The sequence below is a fragment of the Syngnathus scovelli genome, chromosome 11, assembly GCF_024217435.2.
Source record: "Syngnathus scovelli strain Florida chromosome 11, RoL_Ssco_1.2, whole genome shotgun sequence".
Taxonomy (NCBI): domain Eukaryota; kingdom Metazoa; phylum Chordata; class Actinopteri; order Syngnathiformes; family Syngnathidae; genus Syngnathus; species Syngnathus scovelli.
The window spans coordinates 5,138,512-5,155,427 of record NC_090857.1 but is presented as its reverse complement, the minus strand read 5'-3'; the positions used below and the strand labels follow the sequence as shown (position 1 = coordinate 5,155,427).

At 42.8% G+C, this 16,916-nt stretch overlaps 1 protein-coding gene across 2 annotated transcripts in view; it reads left to right on the top strand.

The window, feature by feature from the left end:
- The window catches only part of LOC125977875 (calmodulin-binding transcription activator 1), a 50,349-nt gene that overhangs the window by 8,451 nt on the left and 24,982 nt on the right, over window positions 1-16,916 (top strand). For both annotated transcript variants that reach the window (XM_049734906.1, XM_049734905.1), the window contains exon 3: window positions 773-876. In XM_049734906.1, the coding sequence (XP_049590863.1) occupies window positions 773-876 (104 nt within the window). The remainder of the gene's footprint in view (window positions 1-772; window positions 877-16,916) is intronic.

The window sequence follows — 16,916 nt, the reverse complement described above, 5'->3', positions numbered from 1 at the left end:
CCCAGACGTATTTTTTCTCATTGATTTTAGCTAACTTTTTGTAATTTGTTTTTCTCATTATTAAAAAAAAAACCATTGCAGTATTATAATGGATTAAGCCGTTTTAGCACAATCAGCTTCTTATGTCCTTCAGATGGTTTGAACAAACAATTGTACCAAATCACTTGCTTAAAATCGTTTAACGCTATTAAAACAACTATCGACTGTTATTTGAATGCAACCTAGCACTCTTTCCAACAGTGATATGTCATTTATTTATTTTTCTTGAATGGATCAAAAATAATTTGCTTTAAATTGCTTTCAAGGATGTCTGCTTACTATGGATTTTTGTTGTCCTTTTTAAATAAAAGCCCAGAGAACTACTCCCAAAAACATGCATAAGGGGATGGATTGGCGCCTTTTATTATTAGGTTACTTAATTTGAAGTACTGAACAAGGGAAGGCATAATGAAAAAAAATGGAAATACTGACAAAACAGCTTTAAAATCCATAAAAAAAATCTAGTTACAAAGAAAGAGGGATGGATGGAAGGATGGACAGATGCACGGATGGATGGATGGATGGAGGTTGACGTGCAATATGCAGCTGTCTGAGAAACATGTCGGCATCAATAAACAAAAATGAGATGCCTTGAATAAAAAACAACCAGTGGATCGAAGTCTTTGAGAACCCGTTTGGATTCACCTCCCTCCAGACATCTAAAAATGTGTCTTCTTTTGTAATTCTTAGTAATCCATTGCGTTATCTTGACCCTGCTCTTCCCTCGTTGCAGGTGAGCCCGGCCAGTTGAAAATCTACCTTCCTAAGAAGCTACTCGAGTGTCTGCCGAAATGTTCCTCTCTGCCCAAAGAGCGCCATCGTTGGAACACTAACGAGGTGAGAATGTGACACACTGGTGAGGGAAATATGCGTGACAGTGAGATGAACTCACTGTTTTGGCTGGTGACTCATTTCTGGCTGAAGTCACCACGAGGGCTGCATGAAGAGGGGGTAAACAAACATGAGGGTCGTTTGTCATTATATAAACCTAAAACTGTGACACGAGCGAAGAAAATAAACACACAAACTCAAGCTCAGCACTAAAATGGCATTGATTTTGTCATACAATGTAGCTTTGTAACCCCAACAGGGTTGACGGGGACTGTACAAAGAACACAAAGGCTTTTGAGACCGACTTTTAATTCCACTTGTGCGGTACCTGCTCAGCTTGCCGCGGCTCTACTTACTGTTTACATTTTTCCATTGACAAAAGCAGGTACTATTTCTAGAAATGCAAATTGGCACCCACTTGGTTTTTATCAGTGTTGTCCAGTTGTATGTGAAGAATAACTTTTGAGCATATACATATTAATTCAATTTTTTATCATATTATCATATATTATTTACGTAGTTTTTTTTTTTAGTCTGACCAATACAGGTTACTGATTAATTTTAAAAATATATAATTCATGAATTTTTTTTTCTACTGCCAACGTATCTTAATTATACACAGATTTTTATATACATATTTCTGTTCCCTCTTTCCCGCAATCATCTGCGACCAGAATGGAATTGAATTTTGGCTTAGCCAGACTGTCACTGTGTCAGACGTTATACTCCACAGTCTCCACTTTGCTGCAGCGGCCAGCTCTCTAGCCGCTCTTAGCCTCCGCTTGACTTATTTTGGTCTCCTCAGCTCCATGCCGTGAAGTAAACACAGAATACGCTCATTCTCCCTCGTTTACGGTAGCGTGTCTCGTTCTGACACCAAACCGAGACGAGGAGAGCCGAGCCAAGCTGTGTTGTGCCAATTTTCATCCATGGCGTTTTCATCCCGAGAATGGAATGAACGATGGGTCAAAAGAAAAAAAAAAGACGTTATCTCAACATTGTTACTAGGCAACCATAGACGCCGTTAAACGCATGCTATTTTAGGCTCTTTTTTGCCTTGTGTGTAAACGGTGGCTTAGATACTGTGTGTAACGTAGCCGACAAAACAAAAGGAAGACTGAACAATGAAAATCTCTGTGTGATGAGTAAACAACAAAAACAGTGACCAAGCACCTTGAGGATTTGATCATCGTGTGTTATTTTTTTCTCACCTCATTAGTCAGCTCCAAATGTGTGAATTCTTAGTAGAGTAAATAGGACAGAGCTCCCGCAGATTTTTTTTACAGTGAAGGATGCCGATGAAGTTTCAGCCCACATAGTGAACTAGATTTCAGGGTTTCCCCATTAAGAAAAAAAAAAATCATACCTACATTATCTAAACTTAAGATAATGTAGGTATGATTATTTTTTTTTTGCTTTAGATTCTAAAGCAACCCTTCTTTAATATTACACAACCAAGACGTTGGGCTGCTAAATTGCTATGCCGGATTTTATTTTTTTCGACTCTGTATTGATTCCCCCCCTCACCCCAATTACAAGACATGGGGTGATTTTATAGCAGATGCCAAACTTTTTTTTTGCTTCGTGTCCTTTAAACAACTTTAACTGGAATGACTGTGGCGCCTCTCAGATGCTAATTCCGGTTCTCATTATGCATCCATGGATTCTATCAGCATTTGAAATTTACACCAGGGGGCAATAATATATACTCGACTCAATATACACAAATATCAAGAACGCCTACAGAGCCATTTCCCTACCCCACATGGGCAACCCTGACCACCTATACTGTTCTCCTAATAACAAAGTTTTGTTTAAAGTTTTGCTCTTCTAATAAGTGCCGTATGCGTTTTCCAGTCATCAAACACAAAATGGCCAATAATTTGGATCTTCACAGACTCGCATTTTGCGACAGTATAAAGATCTTAGCGAAAGAAAGTGGAAATGGATCTCATGTAATCACCACTTGTGTATTCACTGCACCGCTCGACACTGGTGGTTTGCGACATCCATGGCGATGCGGTTGGCCTCTGTCGGGACAATTTCTCTATGTGCAGGCTGAGCACTCCATTATGGATGAGTGTTTGTGTGTTTGTGTTATTGATTACCAAGTCCGGCATTATTATGCAATGCAAAGCTGATTTAGCTTGTGGTTTTTCTCTGAGGAAAGTCATTACATTTCTCATGCAATCCATCTCAATGAAGGTCATACTGTGAGTTAAGCAACAACACCGAATGGGCTCACGTGAATAGGTCGTGCGCGTGTGTGTGTGTGTGTGTGTATGAGTAACCACATGAGCACGACTGGTAAGGTTAAAGCAGCGCCGAGCAGAGCACCCTCTCCCACGTATACCCAACTCAAAATCGAGTCCCCTCCATTAGAGGCTGACATTTTTCGGATTACTCGTGGGACCGAAGCCAATTACAAAATTTATCATGTGACTGGGCCACGTCAGGAGAAATGTCAGCGGGATGCAGGTGTGGAATCATAACAATCAGGGCAGTTTTTATTTACTAAATACACTAAACACTTTGAGATTTTATTCTAATTTCTAATTGACATTTGATTTTTTTTTTCTGCTCTGCTAACGGGTTGCAAGCAGCCACCAGGGCAGAGTGTGACGTAATTGGATTGATGACACATGGTGCCGTGCCAACATGATGGCCATATGGTGGGAATAAAAAGCTGTGCTGCACAACACAAAGTAATCGGAGACAAGACCGGTGATAACATCACATCAAAACAATTGCGTCGCCTGAAGGGGGAGGAAATATTCTGTCATGGGATTGGAATGAGACAGGTGTATTTTTGAGGAAGCCGCTTGTGTACAGCAGAGAATTTACACTCCTGCGTCATCGTCTTTTCTATCAACAGCTCTCATTGCCTCTCCTTCCGCTCTCTCTCTCTCTCTTTCTCTGCTGAGGAGGCACAGGCTCAGTTCAGGGGGAGGTTCGGCATTCCTCAGTGAATTCCTTCAAAGCTCCTCTTCCATGCAGGCAAAGTTTGCTGCATATTTAAAGACACCATTGTGCTTCTTGTGCTTTCATTGGGCTAGCGAGCCGCGTGTGCTCGGGTTGCTCCTGTCCTGATCCGTGTGTACTGCTCTGCATGCTTCAACGTGTGTTTGCCTCACCTGCGTGCAGCTCCGGATGATTGAGCCGGATTATCTTGTTGCTCCTGCAACAAAAACAGATTTTCTTCGCCGTTACTGTTGACATTAAGCGTTTTGTGCCACATATGGAAATCAGGACTGAAAATAACATCTGCATCATCTACAACATGCAGCGCTCCAGTATAGTCTAAGTGTTAAAATGTAAAAGAGTGCCACTGAAAATATCCAACCAATTTTAGCCCAAAAAAAATCTTAATCTTTAACAAAATAATGGCCTTTTTATTCCCACCAAATATACTAAAATATATTTCTTTCTACATTAAAATGAATATACACGAAAAAGACACAAAAATGTATCTCGCGTATTATTCAGGGAGTTCACGCTTAGATTTTATGCCAGTGCCTTTTTTCACCATCCATTCTTTTAGTAACAAACTTGGAATCTGCCATTTCTTGTGCCACCTAGCTTCAATGTGTGAACTTGTGCAAAAATAAAACCAAAATATAAAAATTGTCCTTGTAGCAGTGAACTCTGAGTGACCCGGTCCCATTGTGTGTGGTTGAGATATTCTCCTCATTGCTAGTTCAGGTAAGTGGGCTTGTCACCACATCAGTGTCGTCCAGAACACCACTTGAGGCCAGACTTAGAGGAAAGATGGTAATATATTCACTGAGGCGGTGAATGTGTGGCTTTTCCTGCTTTACTTGGAAGAATACAATTGCTCTTTTTCCGCGCGTGTGTGTGGGTGTGTGTGTGTCTCTTTTGTGTATCATTGGAATGGAATGAAAAGTCCGGATAAACACATAGTAAAGCTCGTAAACACAGCAGGCCAGTAGGCCTGTGCTCTAAATTATGAACCTGACTTTGAATGATTGTTTGTCTCTCTGTGCACTGTGATTGATCGGCAAGCAGTCGCTCAAAGTCGGCAATTGTAAGCTTCAGGTCGCCCGCAGTGTGAACCAAAGGAGAAAGAGCATTATTAAAAATGAATGGATGGATTCTGCAGGTGTACCTAATGGCGTGTCCGTGAGTCTTGACCGAGCCAAACAACAATTTATTCTGAGCAGATGCTGCTCATGAGGATTAGTGATGTGCTGTATAATAAAAATGATCCCCATTACCAACGCAGCGTATGTATGCCGATGCAGCATAGGACATCATTTGTATGGTATGTCATCACCCACTGTTTTAGTAAAGATCTACATGCTTTTTATTAATGACTCCACCGAGAAGTGCAATATGATTTCCCTCGTTACCGTGCGCACACGCGTGTGTGGAGAAAGAGATTACCATTCGGATCTCATGTCTCTGATAAAGCTGCGCCAGTCATGCAATCACCAGATATGTCCTTATTCTCACCTTTTCCTTGGTATGCGTACGCTTCACAAAGTGTGTGTGTGCGGCATCTGTGTGTGTGTGGCGCATTTGTTTCTTTGCTCGTGTGCGCGATGCCATATGATCCTCTGATCTCTGTTTTGTCACGCATGGCTCCCCCTGACACCTTGGCCTCCCACAAGCACTGAGCTGAAACCCCCGTTCATTTTTACTCCGTCCACTCCTCCTTCTGCTCTCTGTCCTTTGCCTCTCCTCCTTCCCTTGCCTCGCTCCCTCTCTCTCTCTTTTGTGTATCTACTGGTGTGTGAAATTATTCTGGGATGGAGGGATGGATTCCTCCCCAAAGGGCTGAGTGGAGGCGTCAGCCTTTTGTTCAATAATAGATTGGGGGTGTATGTGTATCTGTCCGTGGTAATAGACTATAGACTAGTTTTAGATAACAAAACCATACTCAGGTGGACAGATGATAATAAAGACTTTTTTTCATCCGTAGGCAATAACTTGTTCGATTGCAGTAAATTGGTTGTTGAGATACAAAATAAGCCCGACAAACTTTGTAATACTGACACGTAAAATACTGTTGGGGTTATGAACGTGAAGCTACTACTCACTACATGAATCAAACGTTGAAATAAGTATGTGCTACGTGTAGTGTAGTATCTTTGTCATTGCCACAAACTATTTCATATTCATATTTTGCTAACGCTAACATTTGTTATGTGCCGTGCCTGCAGTTGCTGTCCTACACAGCAAAAAATATGACCCTTTATTACTCTGTTTTGACTTAACACCAGCATGTTTCATTTGTGTTGGGTGCATTTTTTTTGGCGAGTAAATACATGTTATTGATTCATCGTCGCCGTTCAAAATCATTTTGTACTTTGGTGGAGCTTTGTTATTGCTATGGACAAACAAGTCATTTAAAAGTGCAAACACACTCATTTGTGATTTGTTGAAATTTCAAAACAATTTATAACCTATAGGATTAAATGAACATTTTAATCACAATCAAAATTTTAAAACCTCCATTAAATTTACAGGCAATATTTTAAGGCTCTATTTTTGTGACTGGCGCAAGTCCGGCTCGCCGAGCTGCGTAAATCTGACCGGGTGTTGCTCATTTTGCAGACGCACGCAAGCAAGCCAGCACATAAAAAAAAAAAAAAAAAAGGTTTGTGCCGTTGTGGGTGTGAACACAGCCAACTCCTTCTCCCACTAATCAAAGCGGCTTCTTGAAATGCAGCACACTTACATTACGCGTGGAGACATCTCTGTGCGGCAAACGATCCGTGCTTGACCGTGGCTCTTTGCTGGTGTGGCAACCGACATTAAATAGACAACGAGCTGCTGGTGACTCAATTATATCAGCCGACCTCGTGTATTTATTCCTCCAACATTTGATCTGTGATCTTCATCAATAATACCCTTCTTGGATAACAATTATAGAATGATAGGATAATAGCCTTAGAACATATGCTCAATAATGTTGAACTGTATGACTTAATGCTTATTAACATTAAGTTTTAGCCTTTTAAAATGAATAGAAATACTGGAGGAATAAAATGCGTTGCCGCGATTAAAGAAAAGGCGAGGACACGCAAAGACAATGATTCAAGGTAACCGACCGTCAAAATGACACTGAGGAGAACGAAGCATAAACGACAGCCATACCGTGCCAACATTTTTTACGTCACTACATAACTCTGGCGGCGAAAACAAACTAGCATGATTTGTCTGTAAATGACTTGAAATGAAATATTCATGGTTTAATTGGTGAACATTTCCAATGGATACGCTGGTCTCGGTGTGACCAAATGGAGGGATCTCGTCCCATGGGTGACACCGACATGATAGCTTGAATGAGAAGATCAAAAAGCATATATATTTAAGACGACTGCCCCATTTACTGTGTGTGTTGCTATGGCAACCGTGTGTGTGTGTGCGTGCGTGTGTGCGTGCGTGCATGCGCGTGTGTTGTGCTAATGGCGTGATCGATGGTGCAAGTGTGACACAAATGGAGTCCATGATTGCGCAGTACATCGGAAGTGATAAGAGAGACATCTGGTAAAGAAGTGTGATTGTAATGCCGAACATGTACGACACATAAAAAAGAAAAACAGCTGATGAAGGACAAAAGTAGTGTGCGCCTCTGTGCACTCTAGGCTCTGATCTTATAAACCTTGTCTGCTGCCAAAAACTGCGTTTGCACGTGTAGCTAATTTTAATTTTTGTCATCACCGTTGTTTGTAAGCCATTAAAGCGATGCCGCAAATTAAATATGCATTTATTGTAATCCGTCGTGTATTTGCAAGCGATAGGTTCTATTCTCCTCACATAGGTAAGACATGGCGGAAGATATGTCTCGGAAATAATTTACACCTGAGGGATGGTATTAAATGTCAGCTAGCAGACTGTGGAAAAGTGCTACGGATCCATTATGGAAAGTCAGAATGATACCGGGGAGCAGACAAGCAGTTTTCGGGGCCTCTGCTGTTTTGAAGGGTGTCCTTGATTTATGACTTTGATGCGAGACTTGCTAATGTCCGACTCACTCTGGCACGAGGCCGCCAGAAGCTGACACACTCCATTTTGTCAGCCGTGTCGGAGCCGAGATAAAAGAAGCGTGCTTTTTGGAAACTTACAGAAATGTTCATTTTTAGAATAAAATGGATGTGCTGTTCATGCACCGGTAGGATTCATAGTATTTCTGTCAGTACACGCTTGTGTGTGTGTGTGCGCGTGCGCGCATATGTGTGTGTGTTTCCCAGAGCGTGCCCATAGCGCCAACCTCTCCAGTTGACATTGAGAACTCTGCTGTTACCGTTTACCAGAGTAAAGCACAATTTAATGAGAGGGCATAGAAGCCGAAACACTGACATGCAAACACACATGCTCAAGTGAGTTCACACAGACATATACACACACACGCATGCGCACACACAGCCTGTGCACAAACCCATCGTGTGTTCCCCAGCTCCTTATGTTGATTCCAATTCTTTTATTTTTAATCATTCCTCTGTCTTTTAGGTTGAGAAATATTTTATGTTTGGAGAGCGCCAAGTTATAATCACTAATTAGTCCTCCAGGCTCTCTGACTCCCTCTTCTTAGTCTCTATCTCTCCATCTCCTTCTCTCTCTCGCTCTCTCTCTCTTTCTCTCTCTCTCTTGCTCTTTCGCTATGTGAGTCACACATAGCCCAATTAACACCCGGCGTCAGCTTGTATCTGTTTTGACTTTCTATTTCTCCTCAAACTTCAAACATTGTCTCTGCCCTGCTGACCCAACTGGCAACCGAAACCAAATTCAGCCTCAATGCAAATAAATAAACCCCCCCAAAAAATAAAACAGTAATTAGATTAATTAAATTCATAGGTGCAATTTCCTTGTCGGCATGTGTAATTAACCCACGTGCCTTAAATGCGACTGCTCACTGAAATGTGTTAATGGGGTTTCACAGATTGTTTGGATCCGTGTTTCAGCGGTTCTCACTGCAGTCCACAAGGGGCTGGGATTCACCGTTCACCAGTCTCCCCCCCCCCCCCTCCCCCCCCTCCCCTCCCTCACATTCTGCTCCTGCTCTATTTTCTCCATGTGGCGCAGACCCTCTATTTATCTTGCCTGCTTTAATTTGACACAAAATATTGTTAACTGGAGACACAGAGATATATTAAACCGTGGGAATGTGTGACTGCGAGTGTGTGGGTGTTGTGCGTGAACCTTGTGTGTACCTGCGCGTGTGTGCAACTTTGTGATTCAGGTCCCTGTTAGACTCTGAGCCCAACCACCCACCGGAAAAAAAAATGTCCAGCAGTGTGCCGTAATGAGAAGTCAGACTATTCAGTGGCTACAATACGTTTTGTATCCGTAATGTCCCCACATACAACCTCTGTATTATCTAAGTCCTGTGTAAATTAGATTTAATTCATGGGAGACAGATAAAACATTCAAATGTGTGCGTGACATCATTATGCTCTCATTCCGAGTACCTGCTCAGTGTGTGGGTTGGGTACAACTTTGTCCAGAACACTTTACAACTTTAATAACTTTTTACATTCATTGGTAGGGTTAGCGTGTGATGTGGTGGATAAAAGTAAAATCACAGATGACCCAAAGCACAGTAAATTGAGACAGAAATGTCATGATTTCAGTATAATATACTTTTGGTGACATTTTTGTTTGGTCAGTTCAATTGAGGCGTGTCAGCGCATGTTAGTGGTTGTCCGACTCCAATTTAATTTTAATGGCAAATGATAAAAAGCACAGCTGTTTGTTTTTATGACTGCAGAGAATCTGAAAATACAAAACTGCAGTTTGTAAAGATGGACTCCATACAAACAAAAGCATATGAAATCAATACAGTTTGTGCAGGTCAATTATTAAATATGAAAAATTGTTGTTGTTATTATTAGTTCACGAAGACTAATGATGAGTCTAGTGTGCACCCTTCCTCTCACCTTAAATCAGCTGGGATAGGCTCCAGATTCCCCGTGACCTTGAACATCATTTTTAAAATGAGCAGCAGGACTATTATTCATATCTGGAGTTGAACCCCACGTGATATCATCGCCATCGCTCTCGGAATTAGAACTAAAGCAAAGCACACATGGTGCAGCTCATTGGGGATGCATGAGGCACTATTTGTCTTGGTCCAAAATACTCAATAGAGGAGAGATCAAAGACAGAAAAGCAATGAAAGATTACAGCTTACTCAGCATCCAATCAATGTTCTGATGTCATCAGTATACAGCTCACATATTTGGATGATATCTACGGGTCGCTCGGGTGCGGTTTGTTGCGACATAACTCATTTCCACCCTCGTTTGTCATCCATCTATACATGCGTCAACGTGTTAGCGTTTCTTTTTTTTTTTTTTTTTTTTTACAGCGAACCGACATTGCTTTACTGTGGCGTGAGGCACATACATGGAGCCGCCACCTTCAGTAATCTGCTGATCTCTGTATCCGCTAAAGGACAGTGAAGGACAGCTGGATATGAAAGCGAGAGAAAAAAAAATAACAACAACATCCTGTTTTCCAAACTAAACACACAGTAAGGTGGAAAGTATCTTCTGCTACTGTGACTAACTCGTTCTCCCAACACTATCCCAGGAATGGAGCCCATATTTAGATGGATTGTAAATATATTGTTTCCCATGTTTACTCACAGGGTGAAATATTGTGTTTGTGTAGTGTGGCCGTTTTCAATTTTGCTGGCGATATCTGAACGCTTCCACTCAGGAGACACCCAGTATTTGTCCAGAGTGTTCTCCCATCAAATGGCCATTCTACTTGGTATCACATATTTCTTAGTCTGCCCATCTCTGTCCTCCCTCTTCCTCCCTCTTCCTCCTCCCTCATGCTGATGTATGAAATGTCTACTCCCATACCGAGGGTGTTTGTAACAGTCAGTGTAATCAAATTTCACTGATTCCTCAGGGATTAAACAGTGTGTGTGTGTGCGTGTGCGTGTGTGTGTGTGCATGCGCACACGCGTGTGTGCTTGTTGGATATTAGCTGTGTATCAGGTCTGAATTGTATTCCTGCAGTGTCATTAGTCTAAGACTAGCTCAGCTGTAATAAAATATCCATCATCTTGTTCTCTAAGGAAGAAGAAGTTCCCGAATGACACCGACGGCCCATTTGCATACGAGTGGTGCATATATTTAAATTTTGACTGTATCGTATAAAGCGGTAGGTGGGTGGGAGATTGATAAACACATTTCCAAATGAGAGCATCTAATTTGTATCTTGGCCAAAATGACAGGGTAGTGATTCATTCGCGTCTTTGACGGGTAAATAGTTTGTCCACAAAATCTTTGTTTTGCTCAAAGGAAAGAGGCACTACAATTATAAAGTGGCAGGGCTGCATATCACTGCGGCCGGTTGGCAGCATCTGCGCTATATGTTGTGGATTTTGTAGCTCCAAAAAGTCTTAACATTGTCCAATAGGCAAGAGCGGCGTCAATATTAGTGTTAAACGGCTGCTCTCAACGTGCAAGCGGAATTCAAAAGCCACACACCATTGCAGTTCCTACGAGGCGGAAAGTTACCCCGGCAGGATATAACTGATGTCCGACTCCTTTTTTAGTCTCTAAAAGTGCATTAAATTAGAGCAATTATTATCCGGCTGTGTAACAACTATGAATTTCATTTAATGGATGAAAAGAAAAGAAGTGGATTTAAGCAAACAAAGGTCGTGACGGCGATGATACAGTAAGAAGCGGGCCCCACTCCTCCTGTCTGACAGTCAGAGTGTCGCTTTCTTTACACAAGCCGCCAATTCTTTATTTATATACGTGTATCTTACATCATGTTTAAAGATAGCTAGCACACTTTGACACCCACTGCATGAATCACAGTACTTTAAGAGAGGGTGATGACACCGGGCTCTACTTTGTGCAGTGCATCATCACCGTGCACGCAGCGACCGCTCTTGCAGCTGAGAGGAGTCCTTTCAGATGTGTACTTTACATTTCCAAGTATTTATGCCCTTGCATATGTTTGTAGAACATCATCATTTCTGACTGCGTATGCATTTGTCCGCAGTGGGATCATTACAACTTGTCATTCGGGGGGGGGGCCGCTTTCATCCAAACAAACATCAAACAATGCACAGATTGTGCTGACTCCTGATTTGTGGTTAAAGTCAACAAGTCGAGCAAATTAGTATTCCGGGATTAAAAAATGATGTATTTAGACAGTGATAAACATTACCGTCATAAAGTGTTATTGCTGATATAAAAGTGACAGCGATTCCACAAGCTGGAAATCATCAGAATTGGAAGTGTGAAAGGTTTATCGCGTTTTTCAGTGGAGTGAAAGGATGAGCGCGGGGGGGGGGCCCATAGTAACGCTCTATTCAGTTCAAGCACAAGGATTCGTCCTTGGCAAAGACGCACCGCGCCGACTACGAGTCAGTCGGCAGAACTAGCTTGATAACCTGCAATGTTAGCTTTTCCTTATGATTGCTTTTACCCCTCCCGCCACGCTCGCTGCGTGCAGCCGCCCGGCTTGTTGGAAGAAGAGGAGATAAACTCGAGGTACTTGTACTGTATATCTGTATAATGGCGCTTGTCTTTCCTAGTTTGTTTTTGAGGCCTGAGGATAATTAAATATGCATAGCTTCAGCATGGGGGAGAGGCAAGTTTTTCCCCACACAACAACACACAAACGACATGAAATCTTTATTTGTCAGAGACGAGCGGCATTGATTTTTGAGCAGCCACGTGAGCTCTGGCAGTCGGTCGGTCGGTTGTGCGTTTTACCGTTTCGCCCAGGTGAGCGCGCATCTATAGGAAGCCGGTCGAGCGGACAAACCCGAGGATCGCAGCAGAGAGCCATCTTTCAAATGTATTCATTAAACTCCCAAATGCTCCCCTTAACGAATGTAATTAGAATATGGTAATGAGAGAGGGTTGAACCGGGGAGTGTTGTATTACGCTCAGCAGCACACAGCCAGGACGGGAGAGACAAACAGAAAGGGAAACACAGTCAAAGGGTTAGAGGAGAGAGAGGAAGCCAGAGACTGACTGACAGGGTGCCAATTTGTGTCTTGTTGTAAACAAGTATTTATGCCAATGAGAGCGTGTGCCACCCTATTTTTTTTTTTTTCATTCATTCTCCCGAGCGCGCCGGATAACAATAGCGTCGGCACTGGCAACCGCCTCAGAGGGCCTCACCCTGAGATGACGCGTCTGGGGGTTAACATAACCGCTGGAGACCTTTTCATCCAAAGCCCTTCGCCGCAACCGCCTCCCGCTGCCAAACAGCCATCCATCATTTTTGACTTTCAAACCTACGTGTCTGACTGTGCCCGCACTCTCCTGCTTGACTTAGTGAGGAAATTTTGAGGAGTCTGACAGTCTTTATTCAAGAAGCCCCCCGGCACAGCAGGGGTCCTGGCATTGTGTTTGACACCACACACCTGTTGCCGTCTTTGATGTGTTCATCCCCCACTGCGGGGAGAGATGGGGAGGTTGTTCTCCTCAAATGCAAATACTGGATAGAAGGATGAGGAGAGAGAAGCTGCGTAAGAGAATCTTGATTGATGTTCCCCGGGTAGATTAGGGCGGCCTCTCCTGTGCGCTTAGGTCTCTGCTCAAAAAGTTGGAGCTACTTTCTGTGCAGAGAGTGAGTGCAGCAAACTTCACCGTGGGGTGATGAAAGGCAAACGGGACAGTGGGACGGGCGAAAGGTAAAGAGGTCTGGACAGAAGGAGAGCCGGAGAAGGGAAGAGTGACAATGTCACCATAAAGCTGTCACTTGGGCGGACAGAAGCCACGGCGTGGATTCTTCCGAGACCTCCCGTGCGCGTACGTTGCCGAAGACCTGTGTATCCCAGCATGCATTAGTTATGACACGCTCACGGTGTTGTGTATATATTCATGTCTCTTGCGGCATGATGAATGTGATGCGCGTGACTCCCGCCAAGCGGGTGACAGGGGTGAGCCCCAGCTGAAGGTCACGTTTCATCCTCCAGTGACTGGAAAACGCTAAATGGCGAAGGTGTGCGGATGCTGCATTCCAAAGCGTGTCAACGCAGGCAACTTTTAACCTTATCTGCTTTATGATGGCCATTTATTTTTTGGGGCGGGGGGGGATTTGGCTCCGTCAATGCAAATGTAGAGTGTGGATTTGTGTTTGATTTTAAAATTTCCAATCATATCAAAATGTAATGCATACGTCAGATGGTATCTTTTGAGCCCCGTTGTTTATTGAGTTGCAATCGTAGCGTGTGGGTTAGAAGCGTACATTCTAGGATCTAACACTTGGAAATGCTGCTTTTGATTACATCATTCATTACATTTTGAACCAGGGACCAATTTTATGTTGTATTCTTAGTTTCCAAAAGAAACATTTAATGGCTTATTGCACAACAAAGAAGCAAATTAATGATGCAATTTTGATTTCAAGAAGTGGAGATACCCGCTGCTGACCATGGAGAAAAATTAAATTTTAATTTAAGAAGAGGAAACTCTCGCTGCTGGCTATAGAAAGACTTTACCATTAGTACTGTAAGAAAATGGCTGATAATATATAGGTTGTTAATTTTTCAGGTTGGTTCACAGCCTGCCTTGTGCAAACCAACTCAAATTAACCTTTTTTTTATTCACGACAAGAACTAATAAATATATGCAGTAAAAGAAGCAAAAACGAATTAAAAGTACATCTTCAAAATGAATGATGCGGCAAAAAAAAAAAAAAAAAAAAAAAAAACAGCTACAAACAAGCTGAAAGAAGAAAAATCAAAATGAGGCCTGGGGGTTAACACGCAGACAGTTTGTCCGCTTGTGTATACACCGAGTGCATGACTATGCACGCGTGTGTGTGTGTGCGTGTGTGTGTGCGTGCGTGTGTGCGTGCGTGCATGCTGCCCGGTGCCTGATTAGGTGTTTATATGATAAACACAAGGAAAGCTTGAGAGGAATTCTGATCAGGGGCTTTGCAACAGTTGTTATGGAAACAGCATTAAGCAGCTGTATTAGCCAGTGGAGGTAATATAGAGGCTGTTGAAACTAACAGACAGTGGCGAGGACGGCAGTTTGGGAATATAATACAAACTACACATTATTGCTCTGGTGTACAATAGCCTTGATGAAATTTTAATTGTGCGGCGAGAACGGAACAAAATGATCCATGTCGTAATTCAATGTCTGCCTATCTTTCTGTTTAAGCGCTTCACATATTAATTAACCAGGCCAGAGGAATAGAGTGCAAACAAGACATTATTGGGCTGGTTTACAACCAACATAGAATCATTAACGTCAGCGGGAAGTGGAACATAACTTGGACTGTTTAGTTCTAGGTCTTATAACGCAGTCCTGAGTTGTGAGCTTTTAGGGGGAAAAAAAGCCGTTGCCATTGGTGAGTTTCAAGGTCGCATGAGAATTAGTACGTGAGTGGTTATAAAAAAGTCCCTCAATATCTAGGTTTTTGGAAAGAACAAAAAATAGCAGAATAAAAATGTTTATTTTTCATACCACTATCAATCATTCTTTTTTCTTTTCGGAGACAATGTGTGCACGTCCTCTTCAGATAAAGCTGGTCTCATCAGCCAAATGAAAAATGTTACCACAAAAAAAAGAAAAAAGAAAAGAAAACCAGCGAAGAATGCTTTTCCTGACATTTGTGCTTTTCCTGACAATGCTTGTCCAGCATCATATTGTATTGTGAAGACATCACTGGATAAGGGTACAAAGAATTCCCCAGGCATTGAATATACCATGAAACACTGAGGGCGGTCATTTTCGATAAGAGAAAATTTAGCACAACACTGACATTACCAAGAAGTGGACATGCCTCTGAAAAATGGGTGAAAAAAACAAAATAGTTAGGAAGGCTGCCAAGAGGCTGACAGCAACACTGAAGGAACTGCAGGGATTTCTGGCAAGTATTGGCTGTTTTGTACATGTGACAGTAATCCCCTGTCTTCTTTATTTGGCTGATTTTCAATGGATTATCGATCATATATCGTCAATCCGTCTGTCAATGTGTGTTTTTGCATATCAAAGCAGAGTGTGAATTCTGCAGATGAGCAAATTGCTGAACAAGTCTGAATTAGAATTTTTTTTTTGTGGGGGGGTTCGTGCTACGCCAATCCCTGTCAGATATTTTCAAAGTTTATCTGCAAGTGCTCAGCAGTGGTGGTGGTGTTGAGTACAAATACCAGCAACATCAGCAAACCTCCACGGGGTAATGCTAATGCAGTTCTTTGCTCTATATGTGTAAACAAGACAAAGGCAAAAATGGACTTTGGGTGTACTTAAAAGCAAACCTCAATGTGCTGCCTCCCATCTCCATAAAATAAACACTTCAATGCCAAATAATGTGTGTGGCGAGAAGGAGCGTCAGCCTTCCTTTGAGGTGCTGCTATGGAATGGATGTGACAGTTCCAGTTTACAGACAACTCTGTTTTCCCCTGATATCTGCCAGGGTGATGCTCGTCATTAGACTTCAAAACACACACACGCTCACACAAGACACTCGCCTGTGGCCAGACCCTTAAACGGAATCCCCCCCGGGAACGCTGCCGCATAAGTCTGTTGCAGTGTAGGCGACCAACCAAGCCGCCCCCTCGTTCCTCCCGGGGAAATATGCTCCGGGCCCGGGTGTGTGTGGAGGTTGCGTGTGTGTCTTTTGCATGCGTGCAAATGCAAGGACTTTTTTTTGTACATGCCATCCATTTCTTGGAGGGAGATGGCCTCTTCGAGACCTGAGTGGGTGGCTGATTTCCCCACTTGCATCGCTCGCAGTCTGGCTTCCCACTCATGATCCCAACTTTGTTAGCTACAGTATTGCTTAAGTAGCTCTCTCGACCAGTCTCTCCCAGTCAATCTCTTAGCGACACATCAAAATACGGCGGGGCGGGGCGGGGCGAGGTAGCATGTGCCGGGCCTGCTGGAATGCATTATTGTGTAGATTCACATAGACATGCAGAATAACTAGGTTTATAGAGTAGATCCCCGGAGAAAGATCCTCTCTGTCCCTGAGTCTGGCACAGGCAACACATACACGCACACACACACTTCCTGAGTATTCCTGACGGGTCAGTGTGTCGCTAGGCACGCTCACAGCGTTCTTTCACTGGCTGTCTGTCG